The sequence below is a fragment of the Hylaeus anthracinus genome, unplaced genomic scaffold (assembly GCF_026225885.1).
Source record: "Hylaeus anthracinus isolate JK02 unplaced genomic scaffold, UHH_iyHylAnth1.0_haploid 11989, whole genome shotgun sequence".
Classification (NCBI taxonomy): Eukaryota; Metazoa; Arthropoda; class Insecta; order Hymenoptera; family Colletidae; genus Hylaeus; species Hylaeus anthracinus.
Window position 1 is genome coordinate 8,232,754 of NW_026534337.1, and position 22,896 is coordinate 8,255,649.

At 42.5% G+C, this 22,896-nt stretch overlaps 1 protein-coding gene across 7 annotated transcripts in view; it reads right to left on the bottom strand.

Annotated features, from left to right (window-relative positions):
* LOC128887435 (cell adhesion molecule Dscam2-like) overlaps positions 1-22,896 on the bottom strand; it is a 212,464-nt gene that overhangs the window by 29,613 nt on the left and 159,955 nt on the right. For all 7 annotated transcript variants that reach the window (XM_054143287.1, XM_054143285.1, XM_054143284.1 and 4 more), the window contains exons 12-15: positions 10,436-10,555; positions 5,846-6,025; positions 4,628-4,775; positions 2,501-2,799 (exon numbers count right to left, since the gene is read on the bottom strand). In XM_054143287.1, coding sequence (XP_053999262.1) covers positions 2,501-2,799; positions 4,628-4,775; positions 5,846-6,025; positions 10,436-10,555 — 747 coding nt within the window. The remainder of the gene's footprint in view (positions 1-2,500; positions 2,800-4,627; positions 4,776-5,845; positions 6,026-10,435; positions 10,556-22,896) is intronic.

The window sequence follows — 22,896 nt, forward strand, 5'->3', positions numbered from 1 at the left end:
GCTAGAACGATTTCAACGGTTAATTATGGCGAGGAGATAAGGTACGAATCGCTGGAGCAATTCGGCTATCCTTGGGCTATTAGTGAATTCTTACCCTCCGTTGTTACAACTGGTGTAAACAGTTTCGACTAACTTCGCGGCTGAGTGGAAGCATCACTGTAACGGGCCATCGAGGTGTTAAGACGTTGAACTATCGGGGTATTATGAATGGATGGTAATTGGATATCGGATCTCGAGCTATCGTGTTGGCTGGAGTTTTGGAATGTTTGACGCTGATGAGGTGCGGAGTTGTTGGTGGTTCTTGGCTATACTGGAATATTTCTGTGTCGGGACGTTGAATTGTTTGGATGTGTACTCCTCGGCAAACCAATGATTCAACCATTACTGATTATATTTAAGTTTTTAAAATCTCATGGTTTATACTGTACTTATTTAGTAATTGAGGGCTATGCTGCAATTAAGGAGGTAGCTCAATTTTTGTATGGTATTGAGGTTAGAACGTAATCACGGATTTAAAACATTCCTTTTTTCGTGGTGCAATAAGGAGGAAAATTTGAAAAAAATGGAGCTGCCTCCTTATTGACGCACACCCCTCAATTGTATCTAAGTTTAAGTTCTGCGTAATACTGTAATGTGTACTGTTTGATTTAATTCTAATTGAATTGCACCGTAGAGCGTTTAATAGCCTATCAAATAAAAAAGAAACTATTTGGATAATGGAATCTTGGAGCGTTAAGATACTGAAATATCATGATATACATATGTATGTATATTGATCAAGTCGTATTGATCGAAACTCCAACATTTCTACAACCCTCAATTCCCTCACTAATAGATTATTTACTCCAGATTAAAAACTATTCCTCCAAAAAGAAAACAGTGTAAAGTACATCATGCAGGACATCCTGATGCAGTCCATCTTTTCGCGAATAAGTACATTTTTCCTTGCGATAACGAAAGCTTCCGGCATACCATAATTCAATAAAAGCTATTCGACTCGGAACTCGCCGTGAGAGCGCCATTTACAAAAACAATAACCCGTTTTCTCTTATAATATTTGCCCTTCCCAGTAAGATAATATCCCGGTAATTCTCAGGCGCTGGAAGGAGCGTCTATGGAGAGGCGCTGGTGGTAGGAACGTCAACGACGCGCACTATGAATATGCGTATCTAATGAAAATGAATCTAACGTTTTCTACGCGATGCGTGTCGCCGCGGAGGAGAGAACCGTTTCCCCCACAGCGATTTCGTAACGAGATTCACAGCCAGCGATCCGTGAAACGCTATCGAGCGCGCAGTGCCACAATACGCATATTTGGCCACGATCAATCGTAGTCACTGTGTCGTACACGCTCACGAGACACGCCTCTGTGTCTCGAGACAGGGTCCAGCATCGCGGGAGGGTTCCTGGGAGTCTGGCGAGCAATTTTCCTCGTTTGCATAGCCATGGAGCGAACCCACTCGAGCGAACAACGAATCGCCGCGAACCCTTCATAACCGTGCGTAATTCTCGCGTGCTCGTTACGTGTGGGGTTTGATTCGATTTTATTGTTGGCATCGATTCCATTGGTTGGGAGATAACATGTTTACAGAGTCTATTTTGTAATTTGTCGCGTTAAAGTGGCTGTAGGTGGAAGTCCGTGTTTATTGCGATCTGTATTTCGATTCATTACTGAGACCATAGGGGGTTAAGGTGAAGAACCGCACTGATTTGACGGGGGTGTATGTTTGTATAAATATGTCGATATATACATATATGTGTGAGCTTATTCATATACAAATTTATAATGAAAAATTCATTTGGTAATATCAAAACTATTATTTAATTTAGTAAAACTTTCTCCAATAGACATAGAGGGTACGAATATTTATATCATTTTTTAATATCAAATCTATTATTTAATTTAGTCAAACTTTCTTCAATAGACATAGGGGATACGAATATTTATAGAATTGACTGTATGTTGTAAAACCTTGAGAAAGAAATTCTACATATTTATAATGAAAAATTCATTTGATAATATCAAAATTATTATTCAGTTTAATCAAACTTCTTTGATAGACATAAAGGGTACGAATATTTATGGGACTGGCCGTATGTTGTAAAGGCTTGAGAATAAAATCTATCAATCTCCTTATATCCCATCAAGTCTTCAGTTCCTATCACCCTACCATTTCCCCATCCAGAAACCCCACATCTGTTTGAAAAACTGCCTGGTGACCCCAATAATTTAAACCCTGAAATTTTCCTGGTAGTTTCCGTCCATTAAACTCGAGTTATCGCGACCAGAAGAATAACCACCCTCCCTCCCATTTTCGGTAGCCCTGCGAAGCGTCGTGAAAATCGACGACACTTCGCACATGTTCCTGGCGAGAAGCTTTCCAAGCGACGCTGGACGTCCTGTGTGACGCGTGATAGACAGCGTTCCCGGATCGATAATCGCGGTTCAATAGATCGGTCGTGTACGGAGCAGAGGACAAAGCGAGTCTGGGGAACATACCTTGGGCCTCCTTGTACTGGACGATGTAGTTGGTGATGGGCGAGCTTGCGTGGGCTGGATCTTGCTCGCTGGATGGGGACGACCAGGCCAACACCAGCGATCGGCTGCCCTGCTCCGTCACGTGTACATTCCGTGGGAAATTCGGTGGCTCCTGGACCAGCAAGTGGATCGTCGCCCTGGCGTGTCCGTAGGCGTTCGTCGCGACGCACACGTAATCGCCGCGGTCTATGTGACTCGCCTGGATGATGCGCAGTTCAGAGATCACGCGTCCCGACATCTTCCTGTTGTCTATCGTGTACCTGGTCAAAGAAGGCTCGATCGAACGCGTGGACGAACGAGGAGACACGATGGAAACGCGATGGAGGCTGACGCTGGATTTCGTTACGTTTTTCGATCCCTCCAATATCCTCTCGCATTGCGGTGCACGAACCACGGAGCAGATCCGAGGGATTCGACAGATCGTTGACGAGACCACGCCGAGGGAATTATTGATGAACGCCTCCCGCGCAATTTTGCGTGTACGAAAGTTAGCGGGAACCCAGCGAGGGGATGCACGGTATAATTTTGTGATGAAGGAGCGCGAGTGTTGTTGCGAAAATGTTTCAAGGAAGCTCGTCAACCGTCGCCCGGAGTCAGGTACCTTGTGCTATCGACCAGGGAGTGTACCGACGCGAGAGGCGCCCTTAGGAAAGATCACTCCAATTACCTTCGCGTTTTCGACGACGGAATTGTTATCAGCTTCAAACACGGGGCTTCTTTTGCACTCAGGCGCAAAGCATTAAATGTGTCGTTTAACATTCCCTTCAAATTCTAACTGTTGTAAGGTACAATTTGTATTCAGCGCCTTATTGTTTATATTAAAACCATACGGCGTGTATTGCAAGAGGACGATTCGAACGCACAACAGTTAGCTGTGTGTTGACGAGTAAGTGAGAATACTAACAAGGAAAGCTTTATAGGTGCCGCATCCGATTGTTTTGATTTTTGAATATGTTTTAAAGGACCGAGAAATAAGATGTACGTATTTTTTTTATATTGGCCCGTTTGCATATTTAGGGGGTGAAACGACCACCTAGAGTTTCAGCTGCAATAGGCTATTATTATAAACAAATTATTTTTTACAAAATATAGAGCCTAGATTTTATATGAAAATAGAAAACCATGACACTTTTTCTTAAAAAGTTTTCTTTTATCTATGATAGTTTCGGAGGTAGCCTATTGCAACTGAAACTTTAGGGTGTGGTTTCATCCCCTAAATATGAAAACGGGCCAATATAAAAAATACGTATATCTTATTTTTCGGTCCTTTAAAACATATCCAAAAATCAAAACGATCGAAGGCGGACATCTAAAAAGCTTTCCTTGTAAGTGTGGCTGTACATTACGCCATGCTTGAACTCATAATTGAATAAATATCTGAATCAATTAGTCCCTAACTTGTGTCTCTTTTTTTTTGGTCTGAACATTAATACCTTTCATCACGTTTAGCGAATACACGTGTCAAACTACTGTTTAACACGTTGGTCGTCACGTCACCCATCCAAGGGTGACAGAACTTTTTATTAAAGAATTAAACAAATTAATTCTGAAGTCACGCTATCGATAAAAATTAATCCGAATATTATTTGTGAATTTGGTGAATTTCGAAAAACAAGTACCATGACAAATGCTAGGTTACGCACTTTCCAATTGTCTCGAAACATAATTTTAACTACGTAGAAATTTTCACGATTATTAGCTTAGCGATCAACGCGTTAACAACACTATCTATACTGAAAAATAGGTATACTACATCACGGTTGCGTAGACTACTCTTTAGAATCATCAATTGTGCCTCGCATTATCTTCAACAAATTTGTTCATCCCCTCCACTCGATTATCAAGAAATTCTCATCTCGTATTATTCCTTCAATTATTTCGATAGAAAATATTATCTCTCAGTCCCGAGAGCTCGTTACGTCATTCGACTGATCCGTCTCGAGCGACTTCCGCTGTAATTAACATGTACCCTCCGGTCACCCCGATAGGAGATCGAAGCGTCAGTCTTATCGACCGTGCGTACAGCGCGGAACCACGCGAGGCGTCGCAGTATGGAAGGGAAGGGGTTTGATTAATTTCGATACAAACCTAACATCGTAGTTGGGATCGACTCTGCTGTCACGGGCACGCCAGCTCAGATCAAGAGGATCGTCTCCTTCGGCCTCGCAGCGCAGCGTCACGCTCTCGCCTCGTCGCACCGACTCTTGCCTTGTTTTCACCGACACCTGAGGGCCGGCTGTACCAGCAATCGCAAATTAATTTCCGTTCGTTCGTTTCTGATCGAACGAATGCCCGCTCGGGGTGTAGCAAAGTGTATCGTCGCCGAAGAACTTATCGATTCCGCCGCCAAGGACGCGCAAGTTTGACGATTCGTTCAAGCGAAGTTCGAACCTTCCAGTGGTTTAATCGATAATTTCCAGAACTTTTTTTTCCAATTTCCAGAAACTCGATAAATTTACTTCGCGGACTGGACATTAATAACGTTCCGTTCTCGGTTATATGGACTATCGATGACTGCTGGTGGCAAAAATTGAGAGCTGAGGTAATAGATTGCCAATTGATGGCGGACATCTGTTTCTAGTTCATACTAAATCGTAAAGAGTGTCGAGTCAAAGCCAACGTCGATAGGTATGAAAGTTTAAGTGAAGCTAATGGGATTCGTGAAAAATTTGTAACTGACAAAGTGTTAAATGGAGTTAAAATCGTTATCAGCGATATTGAAGTGCGAAACTGGGCCGTAACTCTGCTATGCAAGTGGCGATGATATAATTTAATCGTGTCCAACTAACGTATATAGACTATTCACGCAATACTATTTGAGTTTAAGTTGAGCTAACAACGTCAGAGTATATCGGATGCTCTGATTGCTGTCTGTCTAACTCGTTAGAGAAGCTCCTGTCGATTCGAAATTTGGAAAAGGTCCCGTGATTCCATTCGGGGAGGGCAATAGCGAGTTATTCTTACTTTTTTATATCTCAAACTGAACATCGCGCGAATGAACTGTAAATAGAAGAAAGTCTCTACAATGTAGTATTATTCTTTTAAACTCGACTATTCGAGTTTCTCTTAGAATGTTCAGGAAAAATTGTCAAGCAAAGGGTTAATGGAGATACGTGTTTTCGAGGCACACATCCCCGTAACGACACTTCCCGCGGGCATTTCCCACGATCGTCGAGACTCATGAACAGAATTTCGGTCGCGAAGAATTCCAGGCCACCCGATCGTGGCTGGAATCCCAAGTTCGCGAGCCCCGACTGCTGACACAGATCCCGGCAGCTGTAACTCCGTGTTGCGTGAATATTTTACCATGAACTGTTAGCCGAATGAGCTTGCTTAGCCCTGGTCCGATCCCGTTGCTCGCCTGGCACAGGTAGAACCCGCCGTGATCTCTGGATATCCGTGGGATCGCCAAGGACCCGTTCTCTGCAACCCCGGCTCCCTCGGTCCCGCTGTATCCCAGCTCTCTGTAGTCGCCTGGTGTTTCGCCTAGATGTTCCAAGGGACCGGCCATTACTCGTCGAATGCGAACCCGTTACGCTAATTCGCGCGTCTGGTTCATAATTATTAACGCGATTCTCGTCGACGGCACTGGGACACCGGCTGTTTTGGAATATTAAGGCGACCAGGGAGAGGAAATCTGTGGATGGCTTGGAAAATGAATGAATGGGCTTAAATTGTGGAGTCTGGACTGATCGAAGCCATCGATTGGGATACAGAATGCTTCAAGTTTCGAAAAACGGAACGTGGGCATTTTGGAATGCTACCGAGTGAGGAATTTGCAAAACGGGCAGTTTGTGTATAAACGATTCAAATAACGGAAAGGTCCATGAATTTGGAATCAATAAATCAAAACAGAATGTGAAATGTGGATTCAAGCTTGTAGAGATAAACATGAAGCCGTTCCCACGGTATTTCGGTATTAAATTACGATTGTTATCGGTTTTCAATAGGAAGACATTTATAACGGGACTCATTATCATAGATCGAACGAAACGAGTTCGAGCGCATGTTTTCATAAACTTTTGCTCCACTGTGAAACGCACTGTACTGTACGATGTTTAAATAGAGAAATTCGGTGACCCAGAAATGTCGACATTGGAAACGGGGAAGAGGAATGGGAAAGTATTCGCAAATATTTAACTCTTAAAACGTATCGCGAAACAAATCCAGAAAGCCTCTCTTCCTCCGTTGTGTACACCCAAGGGACAGGCCCCTCTCACAGACCAATTTTTCGATGTCATCCATCACGCACAAGCACAGTCGACCTCAACATTTTATACAAACTACGGAATCCCTTTCAAAGCACGATTGCAAACACTTCGGGTAAAAAAAGACTCGAAATGTATTTTTCCACGCAATGCTTCGTTAAAAGGCACCAATAGTTTTCAACCGCAGGTGGGCAACACTGCATTCGAATAATAGATAGCGAATAAAACTGACAATTAATCGATACAATATTCAAACTTTTATTCATTCGCTGAAATTCATTTTAAATTCATTCGTAAAGAATAAACGCGATTTTTATCCGCAAAAGAATTTTGCCCATCTCTGATTCATTGCAATAATTTTGTTTTTCCAAACCGATGTCTTTTGCATTTCTGAAAGTTTTTCGTATTTTTGAGAGAAACGTTGGTTGCAGTGGAAACGTTGCGTGTTTCATCCCGCAGAAGAAGGAATCCCGTGCCGCGGGATGTACGCTTATGACGTTACAGAATGTTCCCCGGTATTAGAGTATCGGTCGGAATCCACGATGTCGCGTTTTCTTCCTTCGACAAGGGAACGCTGCCAGGCCGTCAGATCAACGTCACTCGACGTTCTTTCCGATACAATAAACAGCGGTAAAACGGGTAAATGTCCAAAGGAAGCTCGGTGTTGCGTGAAAAGATACAGTATTCCCGGAAAGTGCAGTCGTACTTTGTCAGACCACATCGCGATGATCACGAAGAACAACGTCTTTGAATCTATGTATTTAAACCTCTCGAACAAGACACACATGAAAACACTTCTCATTGATTAAAGAATCCAGAATTCTTTAGACTCTATTAGGAATATAAATATATTTTATTTCAATCAATTTATAAATCAAATACGTATGTGCTGTTCCTCTCTATTCCTCGATTAGTTTCTCAAAAACACAAACATTTTATTCTCACGCAGTGTAGACTGACTGTAGAAATACGAGAAGAGTAATTGTACTTTTCGATGGAGGAAACAAGAGGATAAATTTTACACTAACTGCAGCACGTCTCTGAGCCTCACTCGTTATAATAGAGACAGAGTTCTGCGTCCCTAGAATATACGCTGTACTATTAAACGATGTTGAAAAATATTCGAACGAAACGAGGCGCGATCGAGAAGGGAGGGCGAAGAATTCCATCCACGAAGCGACGCAATATAATGTTCACGTTCAACGAACCGATGAAACTAATTATACCGCCGCTTTATCGAGCGAAGGGCTTATTTCAGGCTGAATGAGACTCGCGGAAAACGTTCGTTCAGCGAAATTCCTGATGAATCCCTTCGTCGAGCCACCCTCTGCTTAAATACTGGCCGACAGGTGTAACTTAATGAAAACGACGCTGGGATCGACGCAGAAGTCATCGAAAGTTATTAGAGTTGTTAAGGAAGAGAGGATTGAGACAAAAACAAAGAAGGTGGATCGATAGCGAACGATTTCATTGCCTTTTTCGATAGCCACCGTCTGGTAATGAATAAATGTTTCGAATAGATGTTTCAAATTGCAATGTCGCGAGGATCATTCGAGCACTGCATAAAAACGTATGAACCATGTCGCATTTAGGCTTGCATCTATCATATTTTACGTCCACGCGTGATGTGTCATGATAAGACAAGGATTCTGGTAATTTGTAATTCAATTTCTACGATTTGTCCCAATAATAGGTGAACATTGCCCAAAATACGTGGCAGGATGTATCGAGAATGGTTATTCGATTAATTCGATCAGGCGTCTATTTTAATTTCTACTAAAGGGATTATCCGCAAATGAATTATACCAGTCAAAGTAGCTGAAATCCAAGTTGAGGTATTAAATGGATTAATTAACTGAACGAGATAAATACAATTCCCGAATACCTTTAATCAAAGATTGATTAAATTTAATTATTTTAAATTCTAAAAAATGTCATATCTTCGATATCACTCATGGCTAGTCGAATTAATCGTAAATTAAATCGAATTCAAATTGGATTTCATATTCCGTCGATAAAATATATCGTACGTGTACGTGAACATTTCTAGGTATTGATAAACCAGAATACACGCGATTCGAACATTCAGGATGTTACAACTTAATTCATTCCAGAATTGAGTAATCCAAAGAAGAGACTCGAGCGAATATTCTAGATCGACAAATATGAATATCTCCAAGTGCACGGTGCGTAAAGGTTTCCCTTTTCTAACCACATCCTATCAAAGATAGCCATTTTCGAGGTCCTCCCCGCGACCTCGGAAGGATCCACGATCGCATTGGCAGAGGGAACGAAGACGCGTTGATCCTGCCGACTAAACGAGCCTGGAAAAGGAGTTCTGGCTGAATGATCAGAATTTCCTGGAATGAAAACCATTACGGAAGAAGAGCAAAACGAATAAGAGCTGCTAATAAGGATCAGCCAGCGGCAATTGCCAGCGCGAAATCGACGCGGGCACGTCTCGCAAAGAGAGTGAGCCGTCAAAGCGGAAGCATCGAATACCGCTTATTAAGCGGCGCTGAGCTACGAGAGGAAGATAAAATCTCATTTTAAAAGAATCGGACGTCTCTTTTGTCATCTCAAATGGACACGGGAAATTCTTCGTACGCGGAGACGATGGCTAGAATAGCGGAGCAATAGGGCTCCGTAGGGCAGATCTAATAAACGCGGGTCTGAGGGAACGCAAAGTGATAATACGCGGAGGATACGAGAGACGGTGGGTTTTGAAGGATACGGAGCCAGACGTAGAGCTCGAGTCTACTTGGCCCTCGTGAAATTTATAGCCAGATCAAAGGATTAGCAGTGCCTTAAACAGAGCCTTTGACGTGGGACGCATTCAGCAGTTCTGATGGCGGGATAAGATGGAGCGAAAATCAGATGGTCGTTAGGAGCCACTCCCCTAAGTGTGATCCCAGATACAGTGCGAAACTCGGATGTTTAGTGCTGGAGACGAATTTGAATTCTATTAGTCCGGAACACCTAACGACGTCTAATTTGTCGATTAACTATCGCAGGTAGTACCAGAGGAAACATTTTGGAGTTCCACCGCTCGAGGTAAGAATGATGGAAGGGTTGGATTAGCGTCTCTCCATCTAAAGAATTTTTTTCCCTTGTTTACCTACGCGTATAACATCAGAGCTCGCAAACACAAACACGTCTTTCCATCAGGCCAAAGAGACGCCTTTCAGAGCTGATTAAGGTTACAGACATTTCGGTCTAAACAAGACTCAAACGGATTCCAAGAAAATGGTAACAAAGTGGAAAAGACAGGCGGAGGAAGTAAAGGAAAATATCAAGAAACTAGTTTCACACATACTCTTACCCGACACAGAGCAACGCCAGCGCTCCTCTATGCCAAGGATCCTTTTTCCACTCGTCCTTCACAAATACCCTCACAAATACGCATCAATACGTGCACACACGGATCTCTCTATCAAACCAACGCGGTCCCTTCGATTCAAGACTAAAGGTTAGCCCCCGTGCGGGAAGGTGGGAAACAAAGAGGGGACAGACGGCGGAAATGCGGGAAAACATCAGGAAACTAATTCTGTGTCGTTTCTCGAGGAGGAGGGTCGATGGCTGTCGCATTTCGCGATTTATAGGGCAAGATTGGACGCGTTTTTCAGAACGCGACCTGGAGAGATCCAGTCGTAGCGGAAGCACACCGCTTCGAAGAGTCGTGACTTACCGATCGATTGCTTCCAAGTCACAGTCGGAATGGGAAATCCTTCAGCCTGACAGGCGATGGAGACGCCGTGACCTACAACGGCGTTCTGGTCGATAGGTTCCACCGTCCACCGCGGCGGCACTAAAAATACGATCCAATTGGCTTAAAATCTTCTGGCTCGCCCATCCCGACAGCGGACGTGCGTTTCATCCCGAGCCCTATCTCGAGCTATCCCCGTCGACGATGCTTCTACCGAGCCCGTTCACGGAACGCGAATTGCCGTCAATTACGACATCCGTGAGCATTGTACGCCACCTTTGGACGTCTTTGCCGCGTTCGCTAGAACGTTTCCTCTCGCTGACAATGCTTCGTTTCGATTCAACGAAACATCTGATCGTTTCTACACAACACGCTGGACCGGCGAATTGAATCTTATAAAGGCAGACCTGCCGCGTCTTACACGGGACGTACCGTGTAACGAGCTTGGTCTACAAACTCTATACTATACGCTTTGTGAGACACCTGTGTTGAAAGACTGGTACATCCGAGGTTGAACATCTCGAACCTTTCCTTTATTTTATCCTTCGTATTGCTAAGGTTTTTTTATTCAATTTATTAATTTTTTCAAACTTTTCTTCGGGAAATTTCATGCAATCAAAATATAGCTTTTAATTTTCTAGATTTATAACAATGTTTACATCATTTGTGTTATTAAGTATTGTTAGACGATTGACGCAAGTACTCTGATACTATAATTCGTGACGTCGTTGATTGATTAAACATTAAACTACCCGCAGTAGTGTCTGAGAGGCTTGGTCGTAATTTCTAAGTAGAAATATCGAGTAATGGTCAGACGTGCCTGACAAATTCTCAAGATCAATTTCCTCTTAAACGAATACTCGTATACAAAAATTGTATTTATCAATTTGTACCAACTTTTTGCACCAATCGCTCTGCATTAGTAGTTCCCAAATTTTGCACAAAAACTTTCTACTATCAAGAACGACAGATCTGCCTTTGCAGAGGAACAAAGAACGTTTATTTATTTTTTTTCCCCTTTCATTGTTGAAGTATGAATCCGTTGAAGTCGATTGACGAACACACAGCAGGAAGATCAATCAACGTGTGTCCTCCATGGTTTCGGCGCCGACAGAACGCGAAAGATCATTTTCTGTCGGACTAATTAGCCATTGTTCCCGCGAACGTCGGTCTCGCCCAGAGACAGGGGAAGTTCGAAAGCGGGCTTCCGTCGACGGGGATTGTCGATCAGCTACTGTTTTCATTGTCGCGTGTTGGCTGGTGTATTTACGTATTCGTGTTGTGAGAAACGCATGCAATTCCCAACGGGTTCGATGTACTGCATACTTACGCATCGCTAAGTGTGTAAAACAACAACTGTGTGTCAACAGAGCCGACGGGTGTCTGTGTTTGGTTTACTTGAATTGACGATGTCGTATCGAAGGGATGGAAATGTTTACTCATTCGTTGTCTCAATCAAGAGGAAACTAATTACCAGGGAGAAAAAGTTCGAGCAGCAATTAAAATAACGAACGTACGACTGAATGGAAAAATCATCGAAACAAGGTGAAAAGAGGGAGCCTCCATGCATTCTTAACGTAAACAAAATCGTGCTTGTATAAACCGTGGGAACGTATCATTTGTAAAGTGCGGAACCGAGCGTGTATTTAACGCAGGGGGAGTCTCGAAGGTGGTAAACATAATGTAGGTTAATTGATAACCGAAAAGAAAAGAAAACAGGATGGGTACTCGTCGATCGATTCTATCAAACAAGGGAGAGTACTCTTTCAAAATATTGTCCGGTGAGAAAGTATCATCGTCGGGAGGTTTTAACGTGTCTCATGCAAGAATTATTGAAAAAATATAACGAAACACGGGCAGGCATCATTCCAAGTAAAATAGATTACGTGAATATAGAATGTAATAACGATCGATTTAAAGAACAACGTACGAACAACCGCAAACCTATCTCAAAGAGCGTTACTTGTAACCAGTACGGAGAAGAAAACACGCATAAAACTCGAGGCACACAGTAAATGTATATAAAAAACGTTGCTTCCAACATTCTCTTCCATCGTCATTCCAAGTTGCTCGTATGTATATTTATGGATACATATATAATGTTCATACATAACGTACGCACGTACCGCGACGTACGTACGTTATGTATAATTTATATATTAACCTATACATATATGTATATGAAAAATACCATGAGTGAGAAAAATTATTACGAGAAACGTATGAACCAGAAACGTTAACTACGCGAACGCATGCTTTACATCTGTCACAGACATTTGTTGCATTGCACGAGCACAATAAGTATCTCTCGGTACACGAAACCGCTACAAAGTACAATCAAAGAAGTGGATGATACGCTAACTAACGAACACGCGTAAATAGCAACGAAACGAAATAAAAGTAGTAAAAGGTAACAAAAAAAAAAAGAAAAAGAAAAATCAAACGAAAAGAAAAAACAAGAACCGCTCGCAAAAAATGAGAACGGTCCGTACAACAGAAAGGTAAAAAAGTAAAACGAAGAACGTGTCTAACTCTAATTAAAATTCAGCCTCGCTCAACGCTCGATTGCTACATCGATCTTCTTTTACAAAATGCTGATGAACGTGAGGATGTACACAATAACTAAACGATGAACAGAGAAACGAGAGCCGAACAAAAAAAAAATTATATCAATAACCAAGGTAATCTCTCTCTCTCGTTCTTTGCTTTTTCCTTGCCTTACCCGGCTCGTCGACGGATTAACTTGGCGATGATTAAACGTCGGCCGGAAGAGAAACTGGGCTCTTCCGTGTCTAATATCACGCAAAACGAAAGAAACCGTGCCCGCGGAATTCGTTCTGATTTGCCCCCGAATTGCTCTGCGTCGATTTGGCATGCACTGAGAGGAAAAAAAAATCGAAACGAAATCACGGGAATCATTCAGGGTACACGCTTCTTTCCTAGAACTTTGACGTCGAATGGTTCGAGTTACTTATTTTGGTCCTTCTCGATATATATATTATTTAGCACTGTTAAAATTAATGTGATTTCACAAACACGTTAAACCAATTTTTTATTTTATACGTAAATTAGTATAATTTTAGGAAAGACGAATTTATAAATATTTCGTATCATACGCCTACTCTTAAATTCTTTCTTTCTTTCTTAAAATTCACACATCTAATGTCCTGTATCACTTTAATCTTTATTTGTCTCGCAATCTTACTTTACACACGGCTACTGCTGCACTCCTCCTCACACTTTGCTTTATTGTATTCCACCTTAACACTAAACATACTGACGTTTGTAACTATTTCTACCAAAATAGGACAAATGATTAATCTTAAAGACATTTCTTTTAATTAAATACAACAATATGGTGCGTGGAACTAAATTGAGTAATGAAATGTAAAAATTATGTATAATTCATCGCATGTAAAAATTATATACAAAAATTCGTAAACTGTCATTTGACCGGTCACGGTAGGTTCAGTGTTACCATGGAGTACCACAAACTGAGGAGGATCAAAACGACTCGAGCCATTCGATAACAAAATGCTTCAAGGAATGCTTCACCTGAATAACTCTCCCACGCCAAGCAACAACATAAACAGTTAAAAATCACGGTTAAGCCTGCGTCCCTAGAAACCTCGTTCCCTTCCGTGGTACGTGAACGAACCCTTGGACTTCGTTGCTGTACGGCCTATCGGGTCGTGTCGTTATCATAATTATTTTCTTTTCGTCGTTAATCCCTTCCTCGCGAGAGTGCTGTCGCCATGGAGAGGATTGGAGTACGCGCGAAAAATTCTGTTGCTTTTCTGAAAGGAGAACGCCTGCTTCCGGTTGGACACCTCGACTCGACTCGGTACCCAGGCATACTATGCGAACCGCTATGCAGACCTCCTGGCATTCGAGGTAACGGTCCTCCTCGAACCCAGTAACCTCGATTCGGCTACATCGAGTCTTCCAGGGATCCGAATGGCTGGAATAGTCGGCACGACACAGTTCACCGGAACAATGTTTCCCGGAATGATTGTTTCAACTGCCTGGCTACTTTTTCCGCGTTCCGCTTCCCGACATGCACGAGGAGCCTTTGTTAGGACGGGTACGACGCAGAATTAATCCTATTGCGCTGCTTCGTCGATGGAGGTAAACTTTTCGTGCGGCCTCGCGGGCGAATTGAATAGTTTCGTTTTAATTTGTTAGAGTTATACATCCGAGTATCTGACGAGGAAATATTGAATAGACAACATTATTTTGTGTCAAACTGTAAGAAGGATTTACGAGGAATACGAATATGAAACCAGGAGACAAATGACAGAACCATCCTCTCTACTGTTTATACGCCAGGAAGGAGAAATGGTTATTTCTCTTCCTCGCTATAGGCTCGATTCGAGATCGAAATTGCAATATATCTTTCGAGTGATTGTCACCACACTTAACACAGAGTCCCGACCACTGTCATGTTTAGATCAAATCACAGTAGATATTGGCAGATTGTGCAAACCTAACAAGCTAGTTTACTCTGTACCAAAAACATACCCTCGCAAGTATCTAGGTTCCTTCACTACGCAGAAACTATCGCAACCCTCGCGAACGGAACAAAGTTACGGGAAATAACAATCTCCTGTCAAAGATATTGCAGTTTCCACTGTTCCCTCGGCGTTCGTTGCGCTGAAAGACGCCGACGACAAAGGGCGAAGACGCTCGAAGCTGGCGCGTGCAAACAGAAAATTCCCGATAAAGGCTGCGCCGATCGCGGACCTGTTGCAGCCAGCACAGAAGATGGTGGCTGCTGATGAACGCGGAGATGGAGCTAAAAGCGCCGGCAGACTTCCATTCGATGGGACGGGCCACGACAGCGCTTTGCAGCGTTGGCTTCGGGGTGTTTTCAAAGAGCCAAAGGGGTGGAAATTTGTTTCGCGATTCGGAGGCCGTGCATTGTCGCGAAACTTTCAAGCGAAATCGCTCGACTTCGAAGTCCCCGGGAGCGAAAACTTGACACTTAATTATTTATGGACGTAACGAGGGGGCCAAGGGACGGCAGGGAGTTTCAGGGGAGCACGAAAGGTTCGAGGGACTGTTTCTAAACGTTGAACGAGCTCCGCGGTGATGCGCCCGAGATTGGCCGAGTTCGAGGAACTTTGAATTCTCTCGCGGAAGCCTAAAAGGAGGATTGAGATCTGGAGATCGTCGAGACTAATTAAACGAGCCATTTCGTTCTATCCACTTTTCCCCGAGAGCGGAGGGGGAGGTAATTTTATTCTTTCGCTGGAGAGTCGAACTCATCGATCAACGTTAGAGGAAAACTGCTGCGTAGAAACTTACTGGGAGGTAATGTATCGGAAGTCTTTAGGAAACAAATAAATTGGTGGATATGTTCAGAGGATATTACTTGCTGTTATTGGGAATTCGTTCAATAATTTGTAACTATGGAAGCGTAACCTGATTGCCTTATTTCGACCGTTTACATTTTGAGAGATGTTGTACTGGTTCAGAAAAAAAAATTCGAAAGCTGATAAAGGATTTCCCAGCTAATAGAAAGAACGAAGAACAAACGTGTCATGAATGGACCGCGAATGTTTATGCAACAGCGTCCTTTACCACCGCGTGAACTTTAAGCGAACCATTCGTTTCGTCGTTTAAGGCTTTTGATGATGTACATTTCGCTCTGCATATTCTGCATAAGTACATGTAAGTGCATGCATTCTGTATATGCTCTGCATACGTTTAGCATGTGTTTTGCATATTCGCGTGCGCGATGCGTGAGCAAACATTCGTGGTCACGAGCAATTAAAAGTCGGAACCATGGCTTCTTATTAAAAAGAGGTATTCTGAAAATGTTGTACGAGCATTATCGGAAAATTTTATTATATTATTGATATTCGATAGGGTAGAAAATGCTTGGCTCGAAGGAGGATAAGTATAATCGTAATTCAAGATCAAGCAAAGCAGACATGAATCAAAGTATATTGATCATGATATTTAGTGATAGACACGTTAGGTGACAAAAAAGCTTACTTGTGCAATAAAAGCAAAACCGACATTCTTCCATCTGTACATATCTAAAAGTGGCATGTAAACACTCGTAACAAATTTCTTGAAGTTTATCGAGGCAGTGTACACTTGCCAAAAAGACTGTCTACTTAAAGTTCGACGACTTAAAATAATACACGGATTCTTCGTCCTCGCAATCCTCGAGAAAATCTTTCGTTCGCCACGCTTCCATCCGAAATGGATTTCGAATGACGAGCCGCATCGTTTTATAGACATTAGGACACGTGTATCCGATAACGGAGCTAACGCGCGTGCAGCGTCGCGCGAGCGTTTATCTGAACACGTTGCCGTTTCCGTTTCAGCTCCTCTTCCACGACGCAGCTAGACGTTACTCGCTTCCGGGCCGTATCGTCGTCCGATTCTAGGACAACGACCATACAACGGATATGCTGCAACGGCTCGGCGGAACCGGCTGCCGAGCTATAATAATGGAAAACAAATGGAAAGTCAGGTGTTCCTTATCGTCTTGGCTCGATAGCGTGCAAACCTTGCACATTATCGTTTCCACCAAGAGGACCAATCCTGTCCTTACTTTTCCGAACGTTTTCGCCAATCGCTGGAGGAAGTACAACACCAAAGTATATCCGCCAAAGTGCAAAGTCGAAGTTGGTATAGAGAGTGTGAAACATGTCCGAGGGAGAATCGCGAGAAATAGTATGTGTTTTTAAGATGCAAGTGTAAGGATGAACTCTCTGTAGTAAAATGAAACGGTATTGTAGTATCGCATCCCCATAGCCAAGAATAAGAAGTCCAGCAAGAACACAAATCATAGGGTGCGAGATTGGTTGTGTAGGAAAAGCGATTCCTAAAGTATTGCATATTTCAAAGGTAAGCTTGTCTTATTTGAGCAATACTTAAATCTTCACCTTAAATCTTGGCCTAGTAAACGATGACCTATTATCGAAGGTAGGATTATATAATCCTGTTGGAAACTCCATAATTAACCTAAACATTGTTGGTATATTTGGAATATGCATAAGGGATTACAAAGTTCGCGTCCAAAGTTTGCAACCCTACACAGTACTGGATCTAGACTTATCTGGATCTGGAATTAATTGCTACGAGGAGCTCTTTCCTCTTCTAGCATGTTTCACAGAAGAAACATTGCACTACTGTGTTATGAAATTATTCTCGCAGTCAGACTAGGAGAATCGTACAGGAAGATGTGGTGAATATCCTGGCTACCCTGAATTTTGAATTAACACATTGTTTACCGGTCACGAGTTGACTCGTGTTTGCACTTGCATTATCTATTTCAATTTATGAAACCCAGGGCGATATGAATATCACCAAAGCTTTTCTCATCGTGTTACGTATGTAAAATTGCCTGTCAATAATGCGTTAAGATTGCACAGTGTAGAATTCTTCACTAATTTATTCATAAAATTTGAGAATTTCTTTCATGATAAGTATGTTACTATCCCATTTTCGACTACGTTTTACGTCACCACAATTTCAGGTCAGGTTCGGGATTTAAACCAGAGCCGTGCTATAATAATGAAGAACAAATGGAAGGTCAGGTGCTCCTTATCACCCAAAGCCCGATATCGCGCAACCCCTAACCCGTTATCGTTTTCGCAGCGAGAAAACCGTTCTTGCCCTTATCATTCCGAACGTTTTCGTCGATCGCTGGAAATCGCGCACCCTATTTTCCACTCGATTGGCTCTTGTTTCGACCGGATATCGCTGCGACCCCTCTAAGCCCCGATAAGTCTCGCGCAAAACTTGCACGAGTTTCAAAAGTCGAATTGAATCGGTGCTCTGCCCTGAACGATTTCGAACTTTTATACTATTGGAGATTTTTGGAATTAAGGGGTTTTATCGAGTCGTTCACTTTCGGATGGGAGTCGATAAATCGAGAAGGGTTTCCTCAAATTGTAGGGCGAAAATTGAATTTCTTGGAGTCGGAGACTTCTGAAGGGGCTTAGCACAATTTGATTCAAGAGGAAAAGAAATACAAGTAGTCACTCATGTCCTTGACATACAGGATACAAAGAATTGACAAGAAAAAGAAGATCCGAATTCAGGAGTGAATTCAAGACCTAGATAAGACTAAAGTTCAGAAGCTAACTCACTGAAAGCCTCCTGAAGATCAAGTACCGATCTCTCTTTGGCTCAAACCTCTCGCCATAAGTACCAAAAGGGACTGAGTATAATTTGATTCAAGACGAAAATAAATATTTGAGTAGTCACTCATCTGCTTGGCCTCCTCTTTCTACAGAACTCTAACAAAATGACAAGAGAAAGAAGATCCAAATTCGTTCCTGAATTCAAGTCATCAACAAGATTAACATTCAAGAATGAACTCACTGAAAGCCTCCTGAAGATCAAGTACAGATCTCTCTTTGGCCCAAGCCCCTCGCCACAAATACCAAAATTTCAAATGAAAACCTCAACCTGAAGTTGACGATTCAGGACCGTTCGAAATTGATTCCATCCCCAACGTGGCGCTCGTTCGAGGCATTGTTCCTGCCAGGGCTCGTGTTTTCGAGATCAGATTGGACGTAGAACTGTGAAAATAGTTCGTTAGCGGCTCGAAACACCCCTACCCGTGTTATTTCGCGGCGCGGGGAGCAGGCGGTGACCGAAAAAAACGATATCGAAATCACGATGGACGCGCGTGTGCCGCGCGAATGCATTGATTCGCTGCTATAACGCGTGTAACTCGAATTTACGGGTGGTTTTTACGCGTTCACCGAGCCCGACAGAGTCCTGCCTAGTGAATATGAATGGCGGGTAGAACATTACACCGTAACGCGACGTGTCGCGGCTCTTAATACTCTTGACGCTCGCGCCAGGCGTCGCTGAAATCACAAAAGCCGCGATCCCCCGTCTTTTGTTTCTCGTTTCCACGTCTTTCCGGCGACAGGGGCGGGACTCGGGGTGTGAAAGCGAGAAGGCTAATGCGTTCTATCGTTATCAGAAGAATTCATTCTCGGATAACGAAGATTAACGCGACAGCAACGTCTTCTGACCGCGCGCACTCGCGACCTCCGTCGTTATTATTATTTATTACAGGGCGTTATTCCTGACCGAGCACCGCGAGCAAACATCCCGTAATTTAATCGCCTAGGTAGCCCAGAACGACCCGTCCTGCTCTCCCGTGGAGGGCGGGGCGCTTTCTGTTGTCGGATCTTTTCGAACAATCCCCTCTCCACTCCGAAAATCCTGGTCGAGCGAGGATTCGAGGACGGGCTACACGAGTACCGTCCTTGCGGAACTGGTACTTTTTGCTTGTAAACATTCATATTGTGTATTCTGTTGATCTAAGGAAAATTTCTGTAGGGATTTACCATAGCCTTTGTAAGTTAAATTTATTCTGCTTGAGTACTCTCTTTTCTTTAGACAATGTATGTGTTTATCTCTTAAGTTATTTCTCTTAAGAAATTACAATTTCTTAGTTTAAAATTGTGGACTTTTCAAAGAAGTTATCGAGTGACTTGAGGAAAGTTGAAAACACTTAGTAATCATATACCTATGCATTCATAACTAAATAAGATTGCATCCTACACGAATTACTAATCAAAGTAAAGTCACTTTGAACATGTGTTATATATATATCCTTCCGGGACGATTTTTCTTCGCGCTTTTCTTATATCCCTAACTGTACATCGGAAATAACATTATCAGTGTAGGCAGAACTCTAAAATCTTGAATCCTCTTGTCGAGGGATTCTGTAGCGAATAAGTTATTATCGAATCTTTGTTCTTTTTATTATTGACAGTAATTATAATTATAAAAAATTAAACATCCACATATGTGGCCGAGGGGGTGACGAGGTTAATCTACCGAAATCACTTTGGCAGTCCCGATTGAAAGCGATTCAGGTTCGATCGCCATAAAACGGCTGTCGACTTTCGAAATCGGTGTGTGGGAACTTCTTGTAAACTCGCGTTATCCCGCCACCTCGAAACTCGAAACTCGAAACTAATTTTCCTACGCGAGGCTCTCGATTGTCGCGGAGGGGGTGGTTCCCAACCCCTAGACAGAGAAGCTCGGCTTATAATGCCGTTCGTAGGAGCAGAGGGAGACGTCGTTGCGGGAAATGAGCATTCGAGTCGGAGAATGTGCTCGTTGAAAAAACGTGTTCATCGTTCCGCGCTTAACCGTAGGAAGTCTCGGTGCATGCACGGAAAGGCCGTAGTTGGAAAACTGTAATTGCCAGCCGAGCACCGGTGCCCCGTCCTTGAAAGAACGTCTCGAGGAACATCTGCGAGGAAAGTTGGTTTTTGCGGGGGCTAGTGAATTTGGCCAATCCCGCTGCTGCCTCGTGCAAACGAAATTTTATAATGGGTGGAAAGCATTTGAACATTTATTCGGGGACCATGTGGTGTCGTGGAACAGTCCTGTAATAATTGAACATTCTTATTCCAACCCTTTCGTCTTGATAAAATTGATAGGTAATAAAATAGTAAGTCCCCGAAAATGTGTTCATTTCTCAGGAATTTTTATAATCTGACAATACTTTTGAGATCGTAAAGACTGCACGTAATAATTAAATAGTCGTGCCGTCGCATTTCCGTAAACAAGCACACTAGGAGACCAAGAATAAAGAGAGAACTATGAAAGTATACTGATAAACAACAAACGAGGTCAACATAGAATAAATCTTGAGTGTCTAACGTGCTATCTCTTACAAATGACATTTAATGACTGATGTAGGACACTGAATTTAATGTTAAGCATATTGTTTTATATACTTTTGTATACTTTATGTCAAATATTTTTGTTTCAATCAATCCTGATCTAGTTTCTCAGACATGGAAATAAACGGAATGAAAACAGAAACTCTCCTTAAACTGTTATTTGTAATAACCTGAAAAATAAAGTTTGAAAAGGTGAAGCGTGACAAGAATAAAATAAAGAATCGCCGTGATTGAAACAACAATTAAAAAAACATCTAGAATATCGAGAATATCTGATAACTAACAAATGGAGGTCAACTTGAAATAAAATTACACTAACTATCAGATGCCTCGAAACGTGTAAGACAATTACAAACCTCCACATTTACACTTCTAAACAGAAATATAAGTTCCACGCTCAAACTGAGTCCTAAACTCGTCTGCTCGTGATCCAAGTAAAACTAAACTTTCCCTTGTACCGCTTTGCGAGACGGAACATGGTAACAGTGAACTTACACCTGAAATATGCAATATTGCTAATGACCCCTGTAACAGCGTTGACTACTTTACCAACTTTGTTAACACTTTTAAGCATACCGTAAATAAATTAGTCGCTGACTAATTTCAACCTCATCTTGCAGCACTGCATCGATTTCCGATACTACACGCATTTTTTGTTCCAATTTCACGTTCGTGCTCGTTACTTTCTTATTTATTTTGTGATTATAAAGAGCTTAACAGGTTATACTGAATAAAGGATGGCGAAGACAAATTATTATTCCCTGTTCTCAGCTGGTAGCACGTGGGCACCTCAACTCACGGTTCAGATATTAACTACATTGATATTTTTATTTATTAATTCTCTTTAGAACTGTAACAGAATACGATTCGAAATAAATCGAATGCAATCGTAACGGAAACAATTCAAGGAAACGAAGAATAATCCGAATCCTACGCACCACGACCACTTTGATAACAAAGTCTGATGTTCACAGCACATATTTCAGAGCAACCTACTTTACTTGCATCCCTGGAATGATCGACTTAATATTTTACCCGCAGCGAAGGACCTCTAATCCGACATCCTGCGAAGCTGGGTTAAAATCAAAGGTGCGACAGGTTGAGTGCTCCCCTAGTAAGAGGCGTCGACTTATGCGGAGCTCTCGTGCTTCGCCAAAGTTCAGAGTTCAAAGTTCAAAGTTTCCCAGAACAATCCCACCTCCCGATGATATTTCCTCAAGACGCAACGCACCTACTGGTTTTCCATGAATCGTGGTCCAAGCACTCGGTTCCATCGAACTTAATCCACTCGCGAGGAACGTCGTCGTTGAGGGATGACGAAAAATCTCAGGACGACGAAACCGCCTTTAGATAAGGAACAGGAAGCATCGAGAAGGAGCGAGGTCACCGGAAACACGGCGCGGAATCGATCTCATCGAAACACACGGTACTCCAATCCTTCCCCATGGTCGTTCGGTTACTGTGCCGTAATATGTATATATATATATATACATGTGCGTATACACATATGTACAGGGTGAGGCGTCTGAGAGCGCACCCCTAACCGTCTCCGTTCCTTGTGAAGATGCGAGATCATTGCCGACGATGGCGCATGAATCGAGGAGGCAATGGTGTCATTGGCTCTTTGGTTAGAGGGTGAGTACTAAAGGTCACGCTTTTTAAATCCACGAAAGATCAGTTATACTGATTATCTCCCTGTGAAATTTTTTGTATAGCAATTGTGATAGGTATGAATTGAAGAATCGTGGTATCCGGAAACGA